Source organism: Pelodiscus sinensis, chromosome 22 (assembly GCF_049634645.1).
Source record: "Pelodiscus sinensis isolate JC-2024 chromosome 22, ASM4963464v1, whole genome shotgun sequence".
Lineage (NCBI taxonomy): Eukaryota > Metazoa > Chordata > Testudines > Trionychidae > Pelodiscus > Pelodiscus sinensis.
Window position 1 is genome coordinate 10,907,879 of NC_134732.1, and position 20,633 is coordinate 10,928,511.

Genomic DNA, 20,633 nt, shown 5'->3' on the forward strand with positions numbered 1-20,633 from the left:
GGCAAACCCGAGTCCATGGCCAGGTTTGCCCCTCCTTCAGTGACAGGACATTTGTCATCTGCGCCTCCCTGGCCGGAGTCTGACTACTCGTCGGATTCTGATGCGGCATCGTTCAGGTCGGAGTCCTCGGGAGCTTCCTTGGCTCATAGATCCCGTTCCTGGCACCGACGTGATTGTTCGCGGGTGCAGCAGAGTTGGCCACCTCAACCACAGTGGCTTTTCTGGACACCATGGGCTTACCACCAGTGGCAGGGGCCTGTGCCCTCCTCTGTGGTGTCAGGAGCCTCGGGTCGCTGAATGCAACCATCGGCATCGCTGTCGCAACCCCCTCCTTCTCCCCAGAGGTCGCTTGCCTTGGATGCCACGGCTGAGCCACAGGCCTCAGTACCGGAGCCGCTTACGCAAGCGGTTCTGCCTGCCCCACCGGTGCCCCAACCGGTTCCTACGCCGGGCCCGGCACCGATCCAGGAGTCGTCATCATCATCGTCTCCTGATGAAGCCTTGGCGGATCCCGCACCGGCACTGCCTACTATGGATGCCTGGGCGCATCAGGAGCTGCTTAGGTGTCTGGCCTCCAACCTGGGTGTCCCTGTGGAGCCAGTAGTGGAGGACATGGACTCCATGATTGACATCCTCTCGGAGGATGCGCCTGCCCGTTTGGCTTTGCTTAATAAGACCTTGGCCAAAATTACCAATGCCCTATGGCAGACACTGGTGACCCTGACTCCTATCTTAAAAGGAGTCGAGAGGCGCTATTATGTTCCCCAGTTGGGGCACGAACACCTGTACTCCCAACTGTCCCTGGGTCCTTGGTCGTTCAGGCTGTGGCCCAAAGGGAGAAGCTTCCCCAGCCAGGGCCGTCCCCGAAAGCTAGGGAGCCCAAGCGTCTTGACCTGATGGGCCGTAAGATGTATGCCACCGGTGGGGTGCAACTCCACATTGCTAATCAGCAAGCAATGCTGAGTCGTTATGCTTTTAATACCTGGCAGGCCGTGGATAAGTTTAAGGACAAGCTGCCTGCCAAGACCCGTCAGGAGTTTGCGGCCATGACCTCGGAGGGTAAAACCATCACACGCATGGCCCTCCAGGCTTCCCTGGACACTGTCAACTCTGCAGCCTGCACCATGGTGTCAGGTGTGGTTATGCGCCATGGTGTCTGGCTGCAAGTGTCTGGAATACCTCCTGATGTCCAGACTACTATTCAGGATCTGCCTTTTGATGGCAAGGCGTTATTCTCGGAGTATATGGACTCGAGGCTCCATACACTCAAGGACATGAGGTCTACTCTCCGGTCCTTGGGGATCCACACGCCGGCTCCTCAGCGTCATCAGCTGCCCTACAGACAGCAGGGGAGACCGCAGTCCCAGGTCCCCTGTGGGGATTACTGGAGACGCCATCCTCGTGCTCCTAGTGGGGGTGCAGGGGAGGCTGCGGGGCCCCTTGTCCTCAAGGGGTCGTCGACGTCACCTGAGAGGAGACAACCCCTGTGGGGTTGGTCAAGGTCCCTCCCAGCAGCACAAGCACCAATTTTGATGGGCTGCTAAAGAGTCGCGCACCAGCCTCCCACCCTGGCCCCCCATTTGGGGCCAGGTTATCCCGGTGTGCTCAGGCCTGGGCTGAAATCACGACCGACGCCTGGGTCCTAAGGATAGTCAGGAGTGGCTTTTCTGGGCTCGCCCCCTTCCAACCCGCCCACCCCGTCCCTTTTCAGGGACACCTCTGTCGAAGACACCCTCCGCCAGGAGGTGCTGGCGCTCCTCCAAAAGGGAGCTGTGGAGAGGGTCCCTTTACATCTGGAGGGCAAGGGGTTTTACTCCCGATATTTCATTGTCCCGAAATCCAAGGGCAGGGTTCGTCCCATCTTAGATCTCAGGGACCTCAACAAGGTGGTCGTGAAATCCAAGTTCAAAGGGTAACGCTGGCTTCTGTCATTCCAGTTCTACAGTTAGGAGACTGGTACGCAACTCTCCACCTCAAGGATGCTTACTTCCATGTGGCAATAAGACCCAGCCACAGGAGGTTTCTCCGTTTTATTGTTTTCCGATGCCACTTCCAATTTACAGTGCTCCCATTTGGCCTTTCAACTGCACCAAGGGTCTTTACAAAATGCATGGCAGTTGTAGCAGCGTTCCTCCGCAAAAAAGGGGTACACGTGTTTCCGTACCTGGATGACTGACTGATTTGCAGTTGTTCCTATGAGCAAGTGGAGGCCCACGTGTCCCTCACAAGGGCCCTCTTCGTAAGGCTGGGACTCGTGGTAAACGAGGAAGAGTCATCGTTGACTCCCTCTCAGCACCTCGAATTCGTAGGTGCCCTCCTGGACGCCAAGGTGGCGAGGGCACTTCTCCCCAGAACTAGGTTCCTGTCCATGGTGGAGCTGGTCTCCGAATTAACTCGGTTTCCTATCACAACTGCTCAGGTCTGCTCGAGGCTGCTGGGTCACATGGCGGTGTGTACGTTTGTGGTACACCATGCTCGAATGAGGCTCAGGCCTCTGCAGACCTGGTTGGCAAAGGCATTCAATCAGCCCAGGGGTCTCTGGGACACGGTTCTCACAGTGCCTCCGGAGGCGATAGCCTCCTTACAATGGTGGACTCAGGAGGCAGTGGTGTGCAGCGGGGTTCCCTTCACCGTACCTCCCTCCTCGTTTACACTGGTCACAGATGCCTCAGACCTGGGTTGGGGAGCACACCTGGGGTGTCACAGGACTCAGGGTCTCTGGTCCCCTGTAGAGCGGGCTCTGCACATAAATGTCTGGGAGCTCAGGGCAGGCAGGAGAGCGTGCGAGACCTTCCTGTCGAAGCTCTCTCGCTGCTCTATCCTGGTCCGCATGGACAACATGGTGGCTGTCTTTTACCTCAACAGACGGGGGGAGCCCGGTCGCCTCCCCTCTGTCACAAGGCTCTGTGCCTCTGGGACCTGTGCGTAGAGCACGACATAGTTTTGCAGGCAGAGTACCTGCCGGGGTGCAAAAACCTGCTGGCAGATGCTCTGAGCAGGTCCTTCGGAGCCCACAAGTGGTCTCTCAAGGACTCGGCTCTTCGTCAGATCTTCCACAGGTGGGGCTGTCCCCTATTAGACCTGTTTGCCTTGGCACGCAACACCAAGTGCCAGAGTTACTGCTCCCTGTTGGGGCTGGGGGAACAGTGCTGGGGGGATGCCATGACGGTGACATGGCCGGCGGGCATCCTCTACGCTTTCCCTCCGTTTCACCTAATTCCCAGGGTTCTCACCAGGGTCAAGACCTTCAGGTCCATGGTCATCCTGATAGCCCCTCAGTGGCCCAGACAATTCTGGTTCCCTATACTGGTGGACATGCTCAGCGAGGAGCCTATAACGCTGACCCAACCTTGGGATGCGGGGACCATGGTTCACCCAAATCTCAGCTCTCTCCACCTGACGGCCTGGTTTATCCGTGGCTGACCCAACCAGAAAGGGAATGTACCCAGGAGGTACAGATGGTGCTCCTAAGTAGTAGGAAACCGTCTACCAGGCGGTCATACGCAGCCAAGTGGTGGCGCTTCTCGTCTTGGGCGTCCAGAAGGGGAGTGCACCCATCCTGTGCACCTGTCCCATCCATTCTGGACTACCTTTTTGAACTTAGGTCCAGTGGCCTCTCTACCTCCTCTGTCAAAGTCCATGTGGCATCTCTCTCCACCTTCCATGTTGGTTCGGCAGGAGTTTCCCTGTTTTCTGACCCTGTGGTCAAAAGGTTCCTTATGGGTTTGGATAAGTTGTATCCCTCGGTTAGACCCCCTCTCCCCACTTGGGACCTCAACCTCGTGTTGTCTATGCTTGTGTCACCCCTTTTGAGCCGCTGGCCACATGTTCTTTGAAGCACCTCTCTATGAAGGTTGCATTCATTGTGGCCATTGTGTCGGCTCGCAGGGTCTCCGAGTTGAGGGCATTAACTGTAAACCCGCCCTACCTAGTGTTTTCTGACAATAATGTGAGGCTCCACCCTCATCCGGCCTTTCTCCCCAAGGTGGTATCACCATTCCATTTGTCCCAAGAAATTTACCTCCCGGTTTTCTTTCCAAGCCCCACGCCTCCCCTAAGGAGCAAGGCTCCATTCCCTGGATGCTAGATGTGCGCTAGCTTTCTATATTGATAGGACCAAACCCTTTCGCAAATCCACACAATTGTTTATCGCTGTCACTGACAGAATGAAAGGGCTCCCCATATCAACCCAGAGGTTGTCCAACTGGGTCGCAGGGTGTATCAGGGAGTGTTATGCCTTGGCCAGGAAGGTCCCGCCCCGGGTTACAGCACACTCTACCAGGGCGCAGGCGTCCTCTGTAGCTTTTGTGGCACAGGTTCCAATCACTGAAATCTGCAGGGCGGCCACGTGGTTGTCGCTCCATACCTTTACGGCGCACTATGCACTGGCACAGCAGGCCAGGGAGGATGCAAGGGTGGGCTCTGCAGTCCTCAGCTCTGTATTGTAAATATGTATGGTTTGTCTGTGTCACATTGCACTTTCTACAGTTTCTGTGTTCGCTCGGTTGAATAAATTTGTTTGGATTGTTCAACTTTCGTAGACTTCTCTTTCTGAGTGCTCCGACCCCTCTTCCTTGAAGTGGGGTTGGCTTGGAGGTCACCTAATTCAAGTGGACATGAGCAACCACTCAAAGAAGAAAAGAACGGTTACTTACCTGTAACTGTTGTTCTTCGAGATGTGTTGCTCATGTCCATTCGACTCCCCCCCTATCTCCCCTTCGTCGGAGCGTCCGGCAAGAAGGAACTGAGGTGGGGCAATGCTGCCAGGGGTACTTATGCCCCACCATGGCGGCGCCACTCCAGGGGGTGCCCTGCCGGTGCTACGGGTACCGCTAGGGAAAATGCTTCGGAAGACACGGTGCACGCGGTGCGCACACCTAATTTGAATGGACATGAGCAACACATCTCGAAGAACAACAGTTACAGGTAAGTAACCGTTCTTTTCTGTACTTCTACAAAGATAGTCTCAATTTGTATCAAATTACTTCAGGTCTTATTTGATGCCCGCTGTCAGGTACTCTTGTCTGACTGCCTCCTAAGGATAGTACCGCCATTGACGTTAGAGGCTGCAGAGCTATATGGGAGCATTTCACATGCCTTTCAAAGACCAGGAGGGAAATGATCTGCGATGTATCCTAGGCACAGCAGGTCTCTTCCTGAGGACAATGCATTCAGATACCTTCAGAGGATCAGCTGGTTTCTTCTGACAATGTATTTGCTACCTAGTGGGGACAGCTCAGCAGCTTGTTTAAAATTTAGATGGCCTGAGGTCCTCTAAGGGCTTCACAACATTACCCCAGTCTGTAGGGCTGGGACTAACCCACTCCATCCTGAGTGCAACAATAACATGTACACAATGACTTAGACACTTGCACATGTATGGTGAAACAGAGAGTGTGTTGTCAGCATCTAGCTCTAAAAACCTCTCTACCTTTTCATCTTCTTTGCTTTACACCAGATCAAACCATCTGTCCCTCCATTCATAAATCAGCATTGCCAGTTATCACCCAGCCATTCTCTGGCTCTCTCGCATTTTAACTCCCTGCAGGGAAAAACCTCTCCAGAAGTTCCCTTGCTTATTAAAACTCCCACTTCTGATTGGCTTGTACATTTTTTGGTTTTGCTGTAATTCTGGTGACCGGAACAGCCTGTTCTGGTTGATGGTTGTACTACAGGCTCCAAAGCTGTCTTTAAAAAAATAAAACCACTCAAAACCTAGGATTTTGGGAATTCTATTTATCCCACAGGAATTGCTATAGCTGCTGCTGGAATATGGTTGAGAAAGGAATGAAAGAAGATCCATGAGGTTATGCAGGAAGAGGAGGAACAAGAGACAATATGTGTGGCACCTGAAAAAAATTGGAGAGCTACTGATTTAGACAGAAAGCACCACCTGGTGGAGGTTTTAGGCTTCTTTACTCAAAGTATCTCACCTATGTCTATGGTACAGCCTGTGGCTACATCTAGACTGCAAGTTTCAATTGGAAAAAAGAAACACAATTTGCAATACGCAAATTGCGTATTTTTTTCTGCTTTACTGTCGAAAGAGTCTTTTCCCAAAATTGGTGCGTCTACACGGCGCCAAATTTTGGAAAAAAATGCTCTTTCGACACATCCCTTATGCCTTGTAGAATGAGGTTTACAGGGATGGCAAAAGAGCACTTCCACTTTTTTGAAAACATTTTCGAAAAAGCGGACTCATTCCTTGGAAGTGGCATTGCTTTTCTGGGATACCTCTGGAAAAGCAATGCAATCTAGACATAGCCTGTGTCGGCATGATGTATGTCACCATAAATTACACTCAGGGCTCGACAAATCATGTAATCTACTCACCCATGGTGAGTAGATTACAAGCCGGCACAGCTGGTGCTGCGTGATCTGCGCATGCGCAGCTTGCTGAACTGCGTGGCTGGCAAGCGGGGCTCGCTGCTGCTTGGCGAGCCTGGACTTACACTGACATGCGAGTTCATGTGCACAGCACTCAGTTGAAGTAACAATATCTTCGCTATCACCCATCTTGTCTCTCTCATGTCTACACTACCACTTCTGTCAGCAAAACTTGTGTCGCTCAAGGGTGTGAACGCACATCTCTCAGCAACATAATTTTCACCAGCATAAGTGGTATTGGGCACAGCTTCTCCCACCAACATGGCTATAGCCACTGTTTGAAAATGATTTAATTATGGGCTCTTCCATCGGCACAGAGTGGCTACACAAGAGATCTTGCAGTGGTGCAGCTGTGTTCGTACCACAGCAAGATCTCTAGTGTAGACATAGCTTCATAAACAACACTACAAATGTAATGCTAACAGGTGGAACCAAACCTGGGACCAATGGAACTTAGTGCATGAGCCTCTATGGCCTGAGCTAAAAGCCAGCTGGTGCTCAGCTAATGCTGCAGAGCAGACTCAGTCTCTCCCTGTAAGTGGTTTAAGTGTCACTGCATGGGACAGTGAACCACACCCAGTAGGTGTGTGGGTTACACAAACAACTGTCAAAGTGTCTTGGGGGAGGGGTAATTTATTGGTAAAAGCTGGCTGCTAAAAAGGCAACAGCATGACATTGCCAGCCATCTGCCTAAACTCAAGTCTTCATAGACTAGGAAGTGGGTCTGGCCCACGAAAGCTCATCACCTAATAAACCATCTTGTTAGTCTTTAAAGTGCTACATAGTCCTGTTTTTTGTTTCAGCTACACCAGACTAACACGGCTACATTTCTATCACTAAAACTAGCAGGCTTGGAAGCACACTCAGCAATCCATTCTAGCAAACCTCCTATAGTCATGCTGCGGGAAGAACATAAGAATGGCCATACTGGGTCAGACCAAAGGTTCATCTAGCCCAGTATCCTGTCTGCCATCAGTGGCCAATACCAGATGCTCCAAAAAGAGGATCACAACAGGTAATTCTTACATTATCCCTCCCCTGCCACCCACTTCCAGAGAAACAAGAGGCTAGGGACACTATTCCTACTCATCCTGGCTAATAGCCATTGATGGACCTAACCTCCATGAATCTATCTAGCTCCTTTTTGAACCTTGTGAAAGTTCTAGCCTTCACCACATCCTCTGGCAAGGAGTTCCACAGGTTGACTGTGCGCTGAGTGAAGAAAAACTTCCTTTTGTTTGTTTTAAACCTGCTGCCTATTTATTTCATTTGGTGACCCCTAGTTCTTATATTGTGGGAATAAGTAAATAACTTTTCCTTGTTCACTCTTTCCATGGCTGTCATGATTTCATAGACCTCTATCACATTTCCCTTTAGGGAGGGGAAGGCTGAGCAGGCTCCAGATGCACCTGCTTCAAACTTTCTCTTTCATTATAGGGAGTCAAATGCAATGCCAAAGCCCCCACTGTACAGGGCAAAATGAAGGTGTAAAAATGGACCAGTCAGAAGCAACACCATGCCCCGGAATCACAAACTTACCTGTGTACTAATCACCAGTTGTGAGCCGTGCAGAATGCACATCTCAAAAGACTTTGTTAGATGCACCCATCCATGAGTGCAGCAGCTGCTGGTTCCCTCTGTGCTGCTCCTACCAGGTGAAGCACCTTTCTCTAGCTTCCCCCCTCACCATAACTGCATCTCATTTCAAAGTTCTGATGAAAATCTCTCCTGTCCCTTGCCTTAGGATTCCCACGAATATAAGTTTGAATGGTAGGGCAAACACATGCATCCCAGCACTGTCAAAAGGGGCAGTGATTATTTGAGACCCCACAACCTGGGCCTGAGACACTTGGACCCTTCCAAAATCAGACTGATCCCACATACTGTATGTCCAGACCTGGTACCACCCCCACTTCTGTGATTCTCTCTCTTGATATCTCCCACTCTTTTGGGATCAGAGGCAGAGATCTGCTGGGCCCCTGCAACACTCAGGGAAGCAACGGGAACTGCTCCACAGCTGTTGGGATGAGGCAGCAGCTCAGAAGGGTATTTGAGATGCAGTGAGGTTACAGGCACAACATTGCTCAAGATAGTTAAGTCCGAAGCAGACTGTGAAGAGCTTCAAAAGGATCTCAACAAAACTAGGTTACTGGCCAACAAAATGACAGATGAATTTTAATGCTGATAAATGCAAAGTAATGCATATTGGAAAACATAATCCCACCTATACGTTCAAAATGATGCAGAGTAAAAGTTAGCTATTACCACTCAAGAGAGAGATTTTGGAGTCATTGTGGATAGTTCTCTGAAAACCTCCACTCAATGTGCAACGGCAATCAAAAAAACAAATAGAATGTAGGAATCTTTTAAAAAGGAATAGAGAATAAGACAGAGAATATCTTATTGGCTCTATAAATCCGGGGTATGCCCACATATTGAATACTGCATACAGATATGGTCACCTCAAAAAAGATATCTAGGCATTGGAAAAAGTTCAGAAAAGGGCAACAAAAATGATTAAAGATATGGAACAGCTGCCATGGGAGGAGAAATTAATAAGACTGGAACTTTTCAGCTTGGAAAAGAGATAAGGGCAGGTGTTAAAATAGAGATCTATAAAATTATGACCGGTGCGGAAAAAATGAAAAAGAGTTATTCCCTACTTCCCATAACACAAGAACTAAGGGGCTCCCAAATGAAATGACTAGGTAGCAGGTTTAAAACAAACAAAAGGAAGTATTTCTTCACACAACACACAGTCAACCTGCGGAACTCCTTGCCAGAGGATGTGGTGAAGACCAGGACTTTAACAGGGTTCAGAACAAGAGCTAGCTAGACTCATGGAGGTCTGGCCCGTCGATGGCTATTAGCCAGGACGGGCAGGGATGATGTCCAGATCCTCTGCTTGCCAGGGGCCGGGAATGGGTGCCAGGGGAGGGCTCACTCGAGAAGTCCCTGTTCTGTTCACAGCAGCTGGCCTTGGCCCCGTGGGAAGACAGGACGCGGGGCTGGACAGACCTTGCTCTGACCCAGCCCGACTTCTCTGCTCTTCCTGGGGCGTTCTCGCCCCGACTCTCAGCCCTGCAGCCCCGCCCCCGCTTAAGCCTCCTGTCGGCCCCACCCCTGCCTGCTCTGTCCCCGCCCCCGCCGCAGCCCCCTCCCCTCAGTGCTTGAAACAGCCGCGTTTCCGGTGGTGCCTTCCCGCCCTCCCTGGAGCGGCGCGCGGGGCAGCCTGGGACCGGGCCGGCGGCAGCGCGGGGGGATGGGGGGCGGCTCCGGGCCGCTCCGGCTCCTGCTGCTGCTGCTGCTGCTGGGGGCCGCGGGCTCGGCCGCCGCCTGGGACCTGCGCTCCCTGCACTGCAGCTTCTCGGCCGCCTGCGAGTGCGACTTCCGGCCCGACGTGCGCGGTGAGGGGGGCCGGGGGGAAGCCGAGGCGGGCGCCCCCTCTGGGGGCAGCCGGCGGCAGGAGGTCGAGGGGGCGGGGAATCCCGAAGAGCCGGGGGGGGGCAGGGAAGGAGCAGGGCTCCTGTAGGGGAGGACTGAGGGGCCACCCTGGGGCCCCTCTCCGAAGAGTTGAGGGGCCGGGCGGGGGTTGTGCTGCCTGCCCTGCCGCAGGGCGTCTCTCTTCAGCGCCCTCTGAGCTCCGAGCGCGGCTGTCTCGGGGCCAGTGTGCAGAGCAACGCGCGTGAGGCGACCCCCAGCCCGGGGTGACTGGCGCTCCGGGGAGACACTAGGTCAGCAGGTCCCAGTCCGGCTCTGCGGGGCTATGGGTGATTGTGGGTGCTGTGAGCATCCTTAGGGGGGAGGTGAAAAGGTGCCGCTTCTCTAGGCAGTCCTGCAGTAAAACCACTTCCTTGAGGGCCACAGATGTTCAGAAAGACTTGCTGCTTTGTGCTGGCTAGAGCCTGATCCAAGGCCTATTGGAAATATGTTCGTCTACTTCAATATACATTGATTAGTGCCTGGATAATGTCTTCCTGGCTGTTCAGTGTTTCTGTCCACTCTGATTTCAAAGGGTAATGTCCCCTGAAGACTTTCTACACTTCAGCGCACCTCCACCTGGAGAAAACCCCAGGGTAGTCAAGAAAAGGAAAAAACCCCATGAATTTCAGAAGTGCATCCCATTACTCCCAGTTAAACTCCTTGCTACCATTATGAAGACCTGGCCTACACATAAAAGTTTTATTAGTATAAAACTAACTGTTGGTTAGTGGTATGATTTTTTTTCTTAACTAGTTATACCAATAAAAACTATAGTGTGAACATAGTTATACTGCTGTTAAAGTGCCTTAATGCCAGTATAGCTTTTCAGTGCTTGGAACACTTTTATGCTGATAAAAATACACATACACTGTTTTTACTATACTGGTAAAGTTAAAGAAGTACACAGGCCCAGAGTCATCTGAGAAATGCAAATGCAAAGTGCTCCACTTAGGAAGGAACAAGCAGTTTCACTCATACAGAATGGGAAGCGACTGTCTAGAAAGGAGCACTGCAGAAAGGGACCTAGGGATCATAGTGGACCACAAGATAAGTATGAGTCAACAGTGTGACACTGTTGCAAAAAAAGCAGACACGATTCGGGGCTGCATTAACAGGAATGTTGTGAGCAAGACACAAGAAGTAATTCTTCCATTCTGTTCTGTTCCAATTTGACCTCAGTTGGAATATTCTGTCCAATTCTAGGCACCATATTTCAAGAAAGATGTGGAGAAATTGGAGAAGGTCCAGAGAAGAGCAACAAAAATTATTAAAAGTCTAGAAAACATGACCTATGTGGGAAAACCCAATACTTTCAGTTTATTTAGTTTGTAAAAGAGAAGACCAAGAGGGGAATCATAGGACATGATAGCAGTTTTCAAGTACCTAAAAGGGTGTTACAAGGAGAAGGAAGAAAAATTGTTCTTCTTGACCTCTGATGTTTGGACAAAAAGCAATGGGCTTAAAGGGAGGTTTCGGTTGGACATTAGGTAAAACTTCCCAACTGTCAGGGTTGTTAAACACTGGAATAAATTGCCTAGGGAGGTTGTGGAATCTCCATCACTGGAGATATGTAAGAGCAGGTTAGATAGACATCTATCAGGGATGATCTAAATCAGAGGTTCTCAACCGTGGGCCATATGGCTCCCTAGGGGCCATGCCCTACCTTTAGGGGGCCACATGTAAAAAACCGGAACATTAGGTAAATTATGTACCTTTTTTTCCAACTAACAGCAGCTATGAGGGGGGCCACAGAGGTAAACAAGGCTCAGAAGGGGGCCATGAGCAAAAAAAAGGTTGAGAAACACTGATCTAAATGATGCTTGGTCCTGCTGTGAGGGCAGGGGTCTGGAGTTGATGACCTCGTTAGGTCCCTTCCAGTTTTAGTATTCTCTGAAGTTATCCCAAAGGAATCTCAACCTAGCGTCAGAGGGGAGAGGGCAGAGATGTGTTCAAAAAATATCCCAAATTACTTCCAGCTCTTAACCCAACACATTCTAAATTTTGGTTTGGATTAATTCCAGGTTTGGAGTGTGACTTGGCCCTGAACCTGGTTGGGCAGCACCTGGTGAGGCAATTGGTGGTGAAAGGAGTGAGAGAGTTTTTACAAAATCATGATCCCATCAAACCACTGGTGATGTCCTTCCATGGCTGGACTGGCACAGGCAAAACATATGTGAGCTCCATGCTTGTCCGTAATTTGTTTCGAGATGGGATCCGCAGTCCATATGTCCACCAGTTCTCCCCAATAGTGCACTTTCCTCATGCTGAACAGATCGAGCAGTACAAGGTAAATGTAGGCCTCTGAAAGCTAAGTTACCAGACTTACTTCCTCTTATAATTATCTAGACAGCCATTGGATAAATACTGAAATTCCTCTCCCACTTTCCAACATATGTTGTAAAGTGCAATATAAGCTCTAATCTGATCCGATGCTTTCCAAACACTAATTAAGCCAGTGGGATACGATCTCACCTTTACAGATGAGAAAACTGAGATACAGCTAGGGCCAGTGACTTGTCCAAGGTTAAACTGCAAATCAGTGGAAGAAGTGGCCCTATAACCCAGTCTTGCTATCAGCCCCCCGCTCTAACCACTTGATTGTACTCCTGTTAACCTTGGCATTGTCCAGAAACTAAAGGCACTTATGCAAGGAGGTTAGCTGATAAATACTGAATGGAGCAGAACTAATGACATTTGTGGGTTTCTTTACACCATATTTGGAGGAAAAAAATATAGCTCTCTTGATTCCTTAGGAGACAGGTGATTTGAGCCCAAGTTTTCTATTAGAAAAAATGCTTCAGTGAAGACCTAATATGTTTCACCAGGAAGTACGTACATGAAAATATAGAATAGTGTGAATATTGGATCAGCTGCAGTCTTGTAAGAATGTGCAGTTGATGTCAGAGGAGTTTGATATGCTTACACCAGAACTGAATTTGGTTAAAATATATTTTTCTGTGTATCTGTACTAATGGCTGGTCTCAGCTTAGAGTGAAGGGAGAGAGTATGTTTTTAATAATTTTTGGGGACTATTAAACTTGTTGCGCTGTTAAATTTCAGTTTGATCCATGCTTAAACTAAATCTAGTCTTAGTAACAAATCCATTTAAAGATTTGTTACTAAGACTAGATTAAGTTAGGCAAAATTAATTAATGGAATTGATCATCAGTTGAATTAAGAGCAAAGCAGTTTACCAGAGAACCTTCACAAATGATAGTCAGTCTTACATTGTACAAAGTAGGCGCTTCTTTCTGGGCCGAACATCACAGATGCTGTTCTAAAGAACAGCAGATTTTGAGGTTTTCTAGTATTCTTAGCCCTGATTGAGTTCTCGTGTAAGGTTAGCTCCTTAGTAGCTCAAGCTCACCTCATAAATGTGTGGTCCTAACTGGCTTGGTTTAATTTTTCCAGGAAAACCTGAAGAGTTGGATCCAGGGGAACTTGACAAACTGTGGCCGATCAGTGTTTCTCTTTGATGAGATGGATAAGATGCACCCAGGTCTGATTGATGTGATTATACCATTCCTTGGACCCTCTTGGGTTGTGTATGGAACCAACTACCGAAAAGCTATCTTCATTTTCATAAGGTAGAAGAACTCCTTCTACAGTCAGTATAGCTGGATTAATCTAATGCAGTGCTACTAATTTACAAATGTTAAGTTCCTCTCTATTTTAACCTCCAAGAGTCTTTTCTGCTAGTTCCGTGAGATCTCAGCTCATTTTAGTATCCTAAGGTACAAGGTCTCCTAGTGCTTTGCCTTTTCTGCTATTTAGCAACTTCTGTAGCAGTCTTCATAGGCTAATCAGGTGAGAATACCAAGACTGCTTCCATACTCACTGCAGGATGAGGCCATGCCAATGCAGTACAGTAGACTATGTTGATGTAATGTGATAATTCTCTGGTAATTTCTTGCCTTGGTATTTCGCAGCAATGGAGGGGGTGAGCAAATTAATCAAATGACGCTGGATCTTTGGTATGCTCGCAAGGACCGAGAAGAGATCAGCCTGCAAGATCTGGAATCTGCAGTTTCAGAAGCTGTGTTTGAAAATCCCAATAGTAAGTCTTTCCATCTACAGGGAAATGCTTTTCATTGAGCATGTTCACCAGTGGGGGAACCAAACCCTATTTTAAATAAGCCAATGATATTTATACAGTATTTTACATACAGGCAGTCCCCGGGTTACGATCCGTACTTACGAACGGGGCTTTTCTCGCCCCAGAGGACGCGGGCGGCGGGACCGTCCAGACGTGCCACGGTCCCGCCGCCGCGTCCTCCGGGGCGAGAAAAGCTGCTCCGCGTCTCCCTGGTCTGCTGGGGGGTCCCAGCAGACCAGGGAAACGCGGAGCAAAGCCGCGGAGGACGCGGACGGCGAGACCGCCCAGACGCGCCACGGTCCCGCCGTCCGGGTCCTCCACGGCTTTGCTCCGCGTCTCCCTGGTCGCAGTTGCTCTGCCCCGGGCTTCCTGGAATCAGCCGCTGATCAGTTTCAGCAGCAGCTGACTTGGGGACACCTGGGGTAGAGCAGCTGGGGTGCTGCCGGGTTGGTCCCCGCAGCGCCGAGGTGCGGCGCTGCGGGGACCTACCCGGCATCGCCCCAACTGCTCTGTCCCAGGTGTCCAGATTCAGCTGCTGTTGAAACTGATCAGCGGCTGATTCCAGGAAGCCCGGGGCTGAGAAACTCTGCCTCGGGCTTCCTGTAGTCAGCCGCTGGTCAGTTTCAGCAGCGGCTGAATCTGGACGCCAGTTCCGACTTAAGTACAAATTCAACTTAAGAACAAACCTACAGTCCCTATCTTGTACGTAACCCGGGGACTGCCTGTACATGCCAAGCTATTATCAGTTTTCAGGAAAAGGCCTGAAGTAGAGTTAGGGTCTGGATGGATTGCTTTGGCAGATGAAGAGTGGTTGTACTTTTCAAGCCTATAGAAACATTGCCATGCTTAGCAGAGCTCTGTTGGAAGAAGGGGCATCCGTGACTGAATAGGAGCCAAAGGGTAGTCGGTCATAATAAAAATCTAGTTAAGAGCCTGATCCTGAGAGATACTGATCACCAGGGCTCGACAAATTATGGAAAACCCTACTCGCCAGACAAAAAAGGGACTCGCCACCCTCCTCCACAAAAAGTGTGTGTGGCTTTTTTTATGCATAAATTCCTAATAAGAACAAGAACAGTAATTACTAATAAGTTATTAATAAATATCACCCAAGTTATTAATAAATATCTTATAAACCTCTACTTTTTCTCTCTGCTGCCATGTCTCCTTCCCTTGCTCCATCAGCCCCCCTGGTGCCTGCTGCCCCCCCAACCCCTCACCCTCCTCTGCTGTCCTGACTCCTGCCCTTCTCACTGCCCTCAGCCTTCCTGAGACCTGCCCCCCTCCACCAGCCCTTCTCTCCCCCCTGTGCCCACTCCTCCAGTAGCCCCACTCTGATCATGTGAGCTACCCCTCCTCATCCCCTCTCCTAAAACCTCCCTCTACACACCTGCCCTGCCTCTCTCCTCTGGTGCTGGTCCCTCCGCTGCAGGTGTCTCCCCTTCTGCTTCACCCCCAGAATCCCTTGGCACCTGCACCCTCCTGGTGCCTCCCCCTTCCCTCACTGCCTCTGCCCCCTTTGCCCTCTTTTTCCCTGATACCCACCACCCTCTGCCCCCATTCCCCTCATGCCCGTGCCCTCACGGATGCCTTGCTCCATCCCCGCATTCCTCATGCCCACCCCTTCTTTCAAACCTTCTCCCAGCACCTCTCCCTCCCCTCTCTAACTCCCAGTACCCTTACCCTCTCCTCTCCCAGCATCACCCTGTCCCCTCTCCCACTGACACCTCCCCTCCTGCCCTTTTCCTCAGTCTGCACTTGGCCCCCTGGCATTTGTCTCTCCTGCACCCCTGTTCCTTGGTGCCTTCCCCTTTCCTCTTCTCCTCCTCCTGACTGCCTCTCCTCCCCTCCCCTCAGCACAAGCCCCTTCCCCATATTTTTCCCCTCCCCTCCCCCCAGCTCAGCCCAGCCCAGCCCCTTCCCGTCCCCTAGGGCCAGATCTAGGTTTTTTGCTACCCCAAGCAAAACATTTTTTGGCCGCCGCCCCTCCTCCCCTTTTGTTGTTGTTGTCTTTTACACGTTTGCATTTTGCAATGGTTTTTTTTTTTTTGGTTGGCTTTCGTTTTTGTCCCGGCATTTTAGCCCTATAAATAGCATTTTCATTCGTTTTTTTCCATAAAGGCAAAGGTGCTTCATGTGAACTCCCCGTTTCACTCGCTGCTGGGTCACAGCAGCCTTTTCCCTGCCCTGTCCAGCCCCTCCCTATGGACAAGCACCCTTCATTCCCGACCCACAGGGGGAGCAGGGACAGCACAGAACCAGAGGGGTGCAGGGAACAGTGGGGGGGAGTACGGGGGTGGCGCGGGGAACAGAAGGCACAGAGGGACGCAGGGAGCAGGGTACAGTGGAGGCACGGAGAATGGGACATGGGGAACGGGAGGGGCAGAGGGATCAGGGTCTAGGGGCAGTGCAGGGAATGGGCAGCACAGAACTGGGGGGGCAGGGATCAGGGGGAGCAGGGTGCGGGGTGCAAGGGCGGTGCAGAGCCAAAGGGTCGCAGGGAAGAGGGAGAGCATGGGGTCCAGAGAGCAGGGGCGGCGTGGGGAACAGGTGGTGCGGAGACAAAGGGGGACTGGGGCCGTGGCAGGACTGGAGCCGGCGGGGCGGGCCCTGGCTGCGCTGCGCGCCATAGCCAGTTCCCAGGGACACGCGGCCAGAGCCGAGCTGCTGCGGCTCTTTAAAATCAGCGGGGCCACGTCACGCCAGCGTCCTGGCATCCCGCCCTGCCTCCTCGTGCTGGAGCTGCACGCAGGCAGGCCGGTGGCAAGAATCGCTGCACTTCCCCCTTCCCAGCGGCGCTCTGCTCCTCGGCTGGCGGATTGGATGAGGCTGCGCCGCGCGTAGTGCGGGCTTCTGCCAGCCCGTCACAACAGCCCACCGGGCCAGTCCGCCCCTGCACTCGCCAGCTGGTAAAATCTACTCACCATGGGCGAGTGTATTTGTTGAGCCCTGCTGATCACTTAGGGTACGTCTATAGACCAGTGTTCTTTCAGAATAACTGACATTATTCCAAAATAACATAGTGTGTGTCTACACTACCAGCATTTATTTCAAAATAATGTTGAGCTGGAAGACTTCTGACACCAACTCACGGTCACCCTCGTTTCATGAGGAGTAAGGGAAGTCGAAGGACTAATGTTTTTCCTTTGACTGCCTGCTGTATAAATGGCACCAAAAGCCAAATTAAGCTATTTCAACTTCAGCCATGCAATTGAAGTTGCATGGCTTAATTCAACTTTAGCCCTGTACTGTAGATGTACCCATAGAGGTTGACTTTCTTTCGCTGCTCAGCAGTTCTTGCGATTGGGCCTAACATAGGTTAGTATGTTAGGAACCATGTACTTGGAGAACACTGGATTTGACTACTATTAGAGGACAACAGATGAACCCAGCTCCTTCAATTGAATTGGGAACAGAAGCAGATCTGTAGTCTCTTTTGGGTACTCTGATAAGAGCCCTGCAAATCTGTGGATATCTGCATTTCTGGATGCAGATGTATTGTTTACCATCTTTGTGGATTATGTTTGTATCTATGCAGAGCTCTGACTATGTCTTCCTAGAAACTAGCTCTGGAGGTGCTGGCTTTGACATCTGATTCCTCCTAGAGGGTGGGGGTGTCTCCAGTGCTAACAGGATTGAATTAATAGAACAGCAAGAGAACTCTGAAGGTAAAGCTCTTTGCTTCTCCTTTTTCACCTGCAGATGGGTTTTGGAAGTCTGGAATCATCGAAGAGAACCTCATTGATCTCCTTGTGCCTTTTCTCCCACTGAAGCAACACCACGTTAAACAATGTGTAATGAATGAACTCACCCAACAAGGTTTACCGGTACGGCAGGATGTCATTCAGGCAGTTGCTGACAGCATCCCCTACTTCCCAGAGGAAGAGAGAGTGTTCTCATCAACAGGCTGTAAAACAGTGGCTTCTCGTGTTACCTTCTTCTCCTAACCTGAGAAGGACTTTTTCTCCAAAGCAGCACGTAATTGAGGATAAAGCAGTCTAGGAAGACAAGTTTGCCCATATATTTGCTCAGTTTCAGAGGAGTGGAATTTAAGAATTTTTAAAGCTGCTGTGCCCAGTAAAACAGGGATGACTGTTAAGAGCATCAGAGTTCCACGGTCTGTTAGGATAAGTGCTGCCTCCGTGCTAGTCCTTGTCCTCCAGCCCTAAAGAAGAGACTTCAGGATTCAACCTTGGGAACAAAGGGCAAACTAACCTGATTCTAAGCACTTTATCAGTCTGTTCTTTGCCCAGGTAAGAGTGCGTACACGGAACAGCCAAGAATACCACACTGATACGTATGCGGAGTCCAAAGGGAAAGAGGCTTGGATGTATCGCAATGGCTGGGAAGGGTTCTTGGCTACTGCCATCTCCGTATGATAGCTGGAACTGTAGCAGATCTTCCCCATTCTTCTCTGGGCAGCTGCCAAGATTTTCTGGCCCAGCTACGATGAATGATCTTCCCTAGGCTGCAGACAAGGGAGTTTCATCCTCTAGTGCTTTTTTTAGTGGCATTTTTAAACATTTTAATGTGAATTTCAGTAGTGCCAATGTTCAGGAGCTTCCCATACTGCTCTGTGAACATTCTAAACAAATTGCACAGTCTCATCTTAAATCTCTAGGGCAAATGTTAAGAGCCAGCTTTTCTCAGGTTTCTTTTCACTGTGAACAAGTGCTGGTAGGTGAGGTTCCAAGTGCAGTACTGTACTGAGCAAGCGGGGGAAAGAAATGTGTGATTTCTGTTAGCAGCTCTGCCCAAGACATGGGGTGTGGTGTTGAGCAAGACCCTTAACCTCCCAAACACTTTTTCCACCATAGAATACCAAGTCACTCCCTTGAGTCAGCACCAATTACTTACAACTTGCTCGGGAAGAATTGGGAGCCATGTATGTCAATCTTTCCCTGTATAAAAATGGTGATTCCTACCTCACTGGGGGAAGGGCATTAAGTACCAAGTTTTAGTCTTGTGCTGTATTATGTTGCTAGGGTGAATGTGTCTCATCTAAGTTGCATTTAGGTGCTGAGTCTCTTGCAGATATATTGGAGGCTGTCATTCAAAGAACCTGTTGTCCCTGGCAGAGCTACATTCCATTCCCTTTCAGTGCCTCAGGTGCAGCTCACTGTATCACAATTAAATGCTGCTAGGGGTTGGAAATAATTCATAGGAATCCAATTCCCCACACTCAGCTGTCACTGTCCAGCACAGCATCCTTTGCTCTTTTACCCTGTATCAGCTGGCTGCCCAGTGTACTACAAGAGGAACCAGTGTAAGCTCTGAGCAAATAGGTTTGGGGCTAGACAGAAAGTGAGATCCAGGAACTTGCGTGCCAATTGCCTCAGGAAGGCCTCTTCAGTACAGCACTGGAGCAACCAGCATTGAGATTAAGAAGGAGCCAACACTATCAAACTTCAGATCCTGCCCAGGATACAGTTGGACCAATTTACAGATTTGCAGTTAAACATTTTGCCTCTTCCAAAAGGTTCAGTTATTTTAATTTAAAATAAATCTGTTTAAAAAACCGTGCATGAGTAGCAGTTACTTGCTGGGATTCCAGGTGACATGTTAAAAGGGAGATACCGCTGAGCCTGCATAATGCATTGGAATGGCTGCCTGATGTGACAAAACTAACACATGCTGGAACAGGGAGAGTTATTTAGTGTCTGATGATGGCAAACGTGTGGTGGTCTTTATCTGGAGTGTGGTTTTTTGTTTTGTTTTTTTTTTTAAATACAGGTATGAGCAGGACCATGTATCCTCAGTGAGGGTCACTGGTATTGGGAATTGTGAAGTCTCATCTGCTTTCTGTCAAGTTAAAACAGAAGAGAGCATTCGCATGTGTTTTCTCTGTCATGTATGGCCCTTCATTTAAAACACAAGGAGTTGATCAGGAGACAGTTAAAACCACAGCAGAAGGATTAGAGCAATGAAGGTGAGAGTTTGAGGTAGAAGGGATAAGGCATAGCTTCAGACTTTCAATACACCAGGGCTGCATCTAGACTGGCATGATTTCGCGCAAATACTTTTAACGGAAAAGTTTTTCTTTATACTGGCATATGCCTTTGCGCAAAAGATTTGCTTTTGCGCAAAAGCATCTGTGGCCAGTATAGACGCTCTCTTGCGCAAGAAAGCTCCAATGGCCATTTTAGCCATCGGGCTTTCTTGCGCAAGAAATTAACGTTCCTGTCTACACTGGCCCTCTTGCACAAGTATTCTTGTACAAGAGGGCTTATGCCTGAGTGGGAGCATCAAAGTATTTGCGCAAGAAGCACTGATTTTGTACATTACAAAGTGGGTGCGTCTAGACTGGCAAGATTTTGCGCAAAAGCACCTGCTTTTGCGCAAAAACTTGCCAGCTGTCTACATTGGCTGCTTGATTTTGCACAAGAGCACTGACGTTCTACTGTCCGAAATCAGTGCTTCTTGCACAAATGCTTTGACGCTCCCATTCAGGAAAAAGCCCTCTTGCGGAAACGATTTTTTGCAAGAGGGCCAGTGTAGACAGGCAGCTAAGACGTTTTGCGGAAAAGCAGGCTAAACGGAAAAAAGCCCTAGTGGCTGTTTGGAGACTTCCTAGCCACAGTCAGCTCCTGGATTTCCTGGTAACCCGAGCCCCTTAAAGCAGACGCAGGCTGCTGAGGTCACGAGGCAGGAGCCTTTCTTGGACCTC

At 49.9% G+C, this 20,633-nt stretch overlaps 1 protein-coding gene across 2 annotated transcripts; it reads left to right on the forward strand.

The window, feature by feature from the left end:
• Nucleotides 1–9,553: 9,553 nt before the first annotated feature.
• On the forward strand, nt 9,554–19,489 carry TOR2A (torsin family 2 member A). Of its 2 annotated transcripts, XM_075905266.1 has the most exons (5): nt 9,554–9,794; nt 11,892–12,157; nt 13,282–13,457; nt 13,800–13,927; nt 17,669–19,489. In XM_075905266.1, exons 1-5 carry the CDS (start codon nt 9,650–9,652, stop codon nt 17,911–17,913), a joined length of 960 nt encoding a protein of 319 aa, XP_075761381.1. In that variant the 5' UTR covers nt 9,554–9,649; the 3' UTR covers nt 17,914–19,489. The 2 variants fall into 2 exon arrangements, with proteins under 2 accessions (XP_075761381.1, XP_075761382.1); XM_075905267.1 differs by lacking the exon at nt 11,892–12,157 and having other exon boundaries at nt 9,658–9,794.
• The last annotated feature ends 1,144 nt before the right edge of the window (nt 19,490–20,633 follow it).

Excerpts from the sequence above, each read along its gene's own strand:
- TOR2A (XM_075905266.1), top strand. The coding sequence starts at position 9,650 with ATGGGGGGCGGCTCCGGGCCGCTCCGGCTCCTGCTGCTGCTGCTGCTG. Across the intron at positions 9,795-11,891 it reads CTTCCGGCCCGACGTGCGCG|GTTTGGAGTGTGACTTGGCC; the intron begins GTGAGGGGGGCC and ends GATTAATTCCAG. Across the intron at positions 13,928-17,668 it reads TGTGTTTGAAAATCCCAATA|ATGGGTTTTGGAAGTCTGGA; the intron begins GTAAGTCTTTCC and ends TTTCACCTGCAG.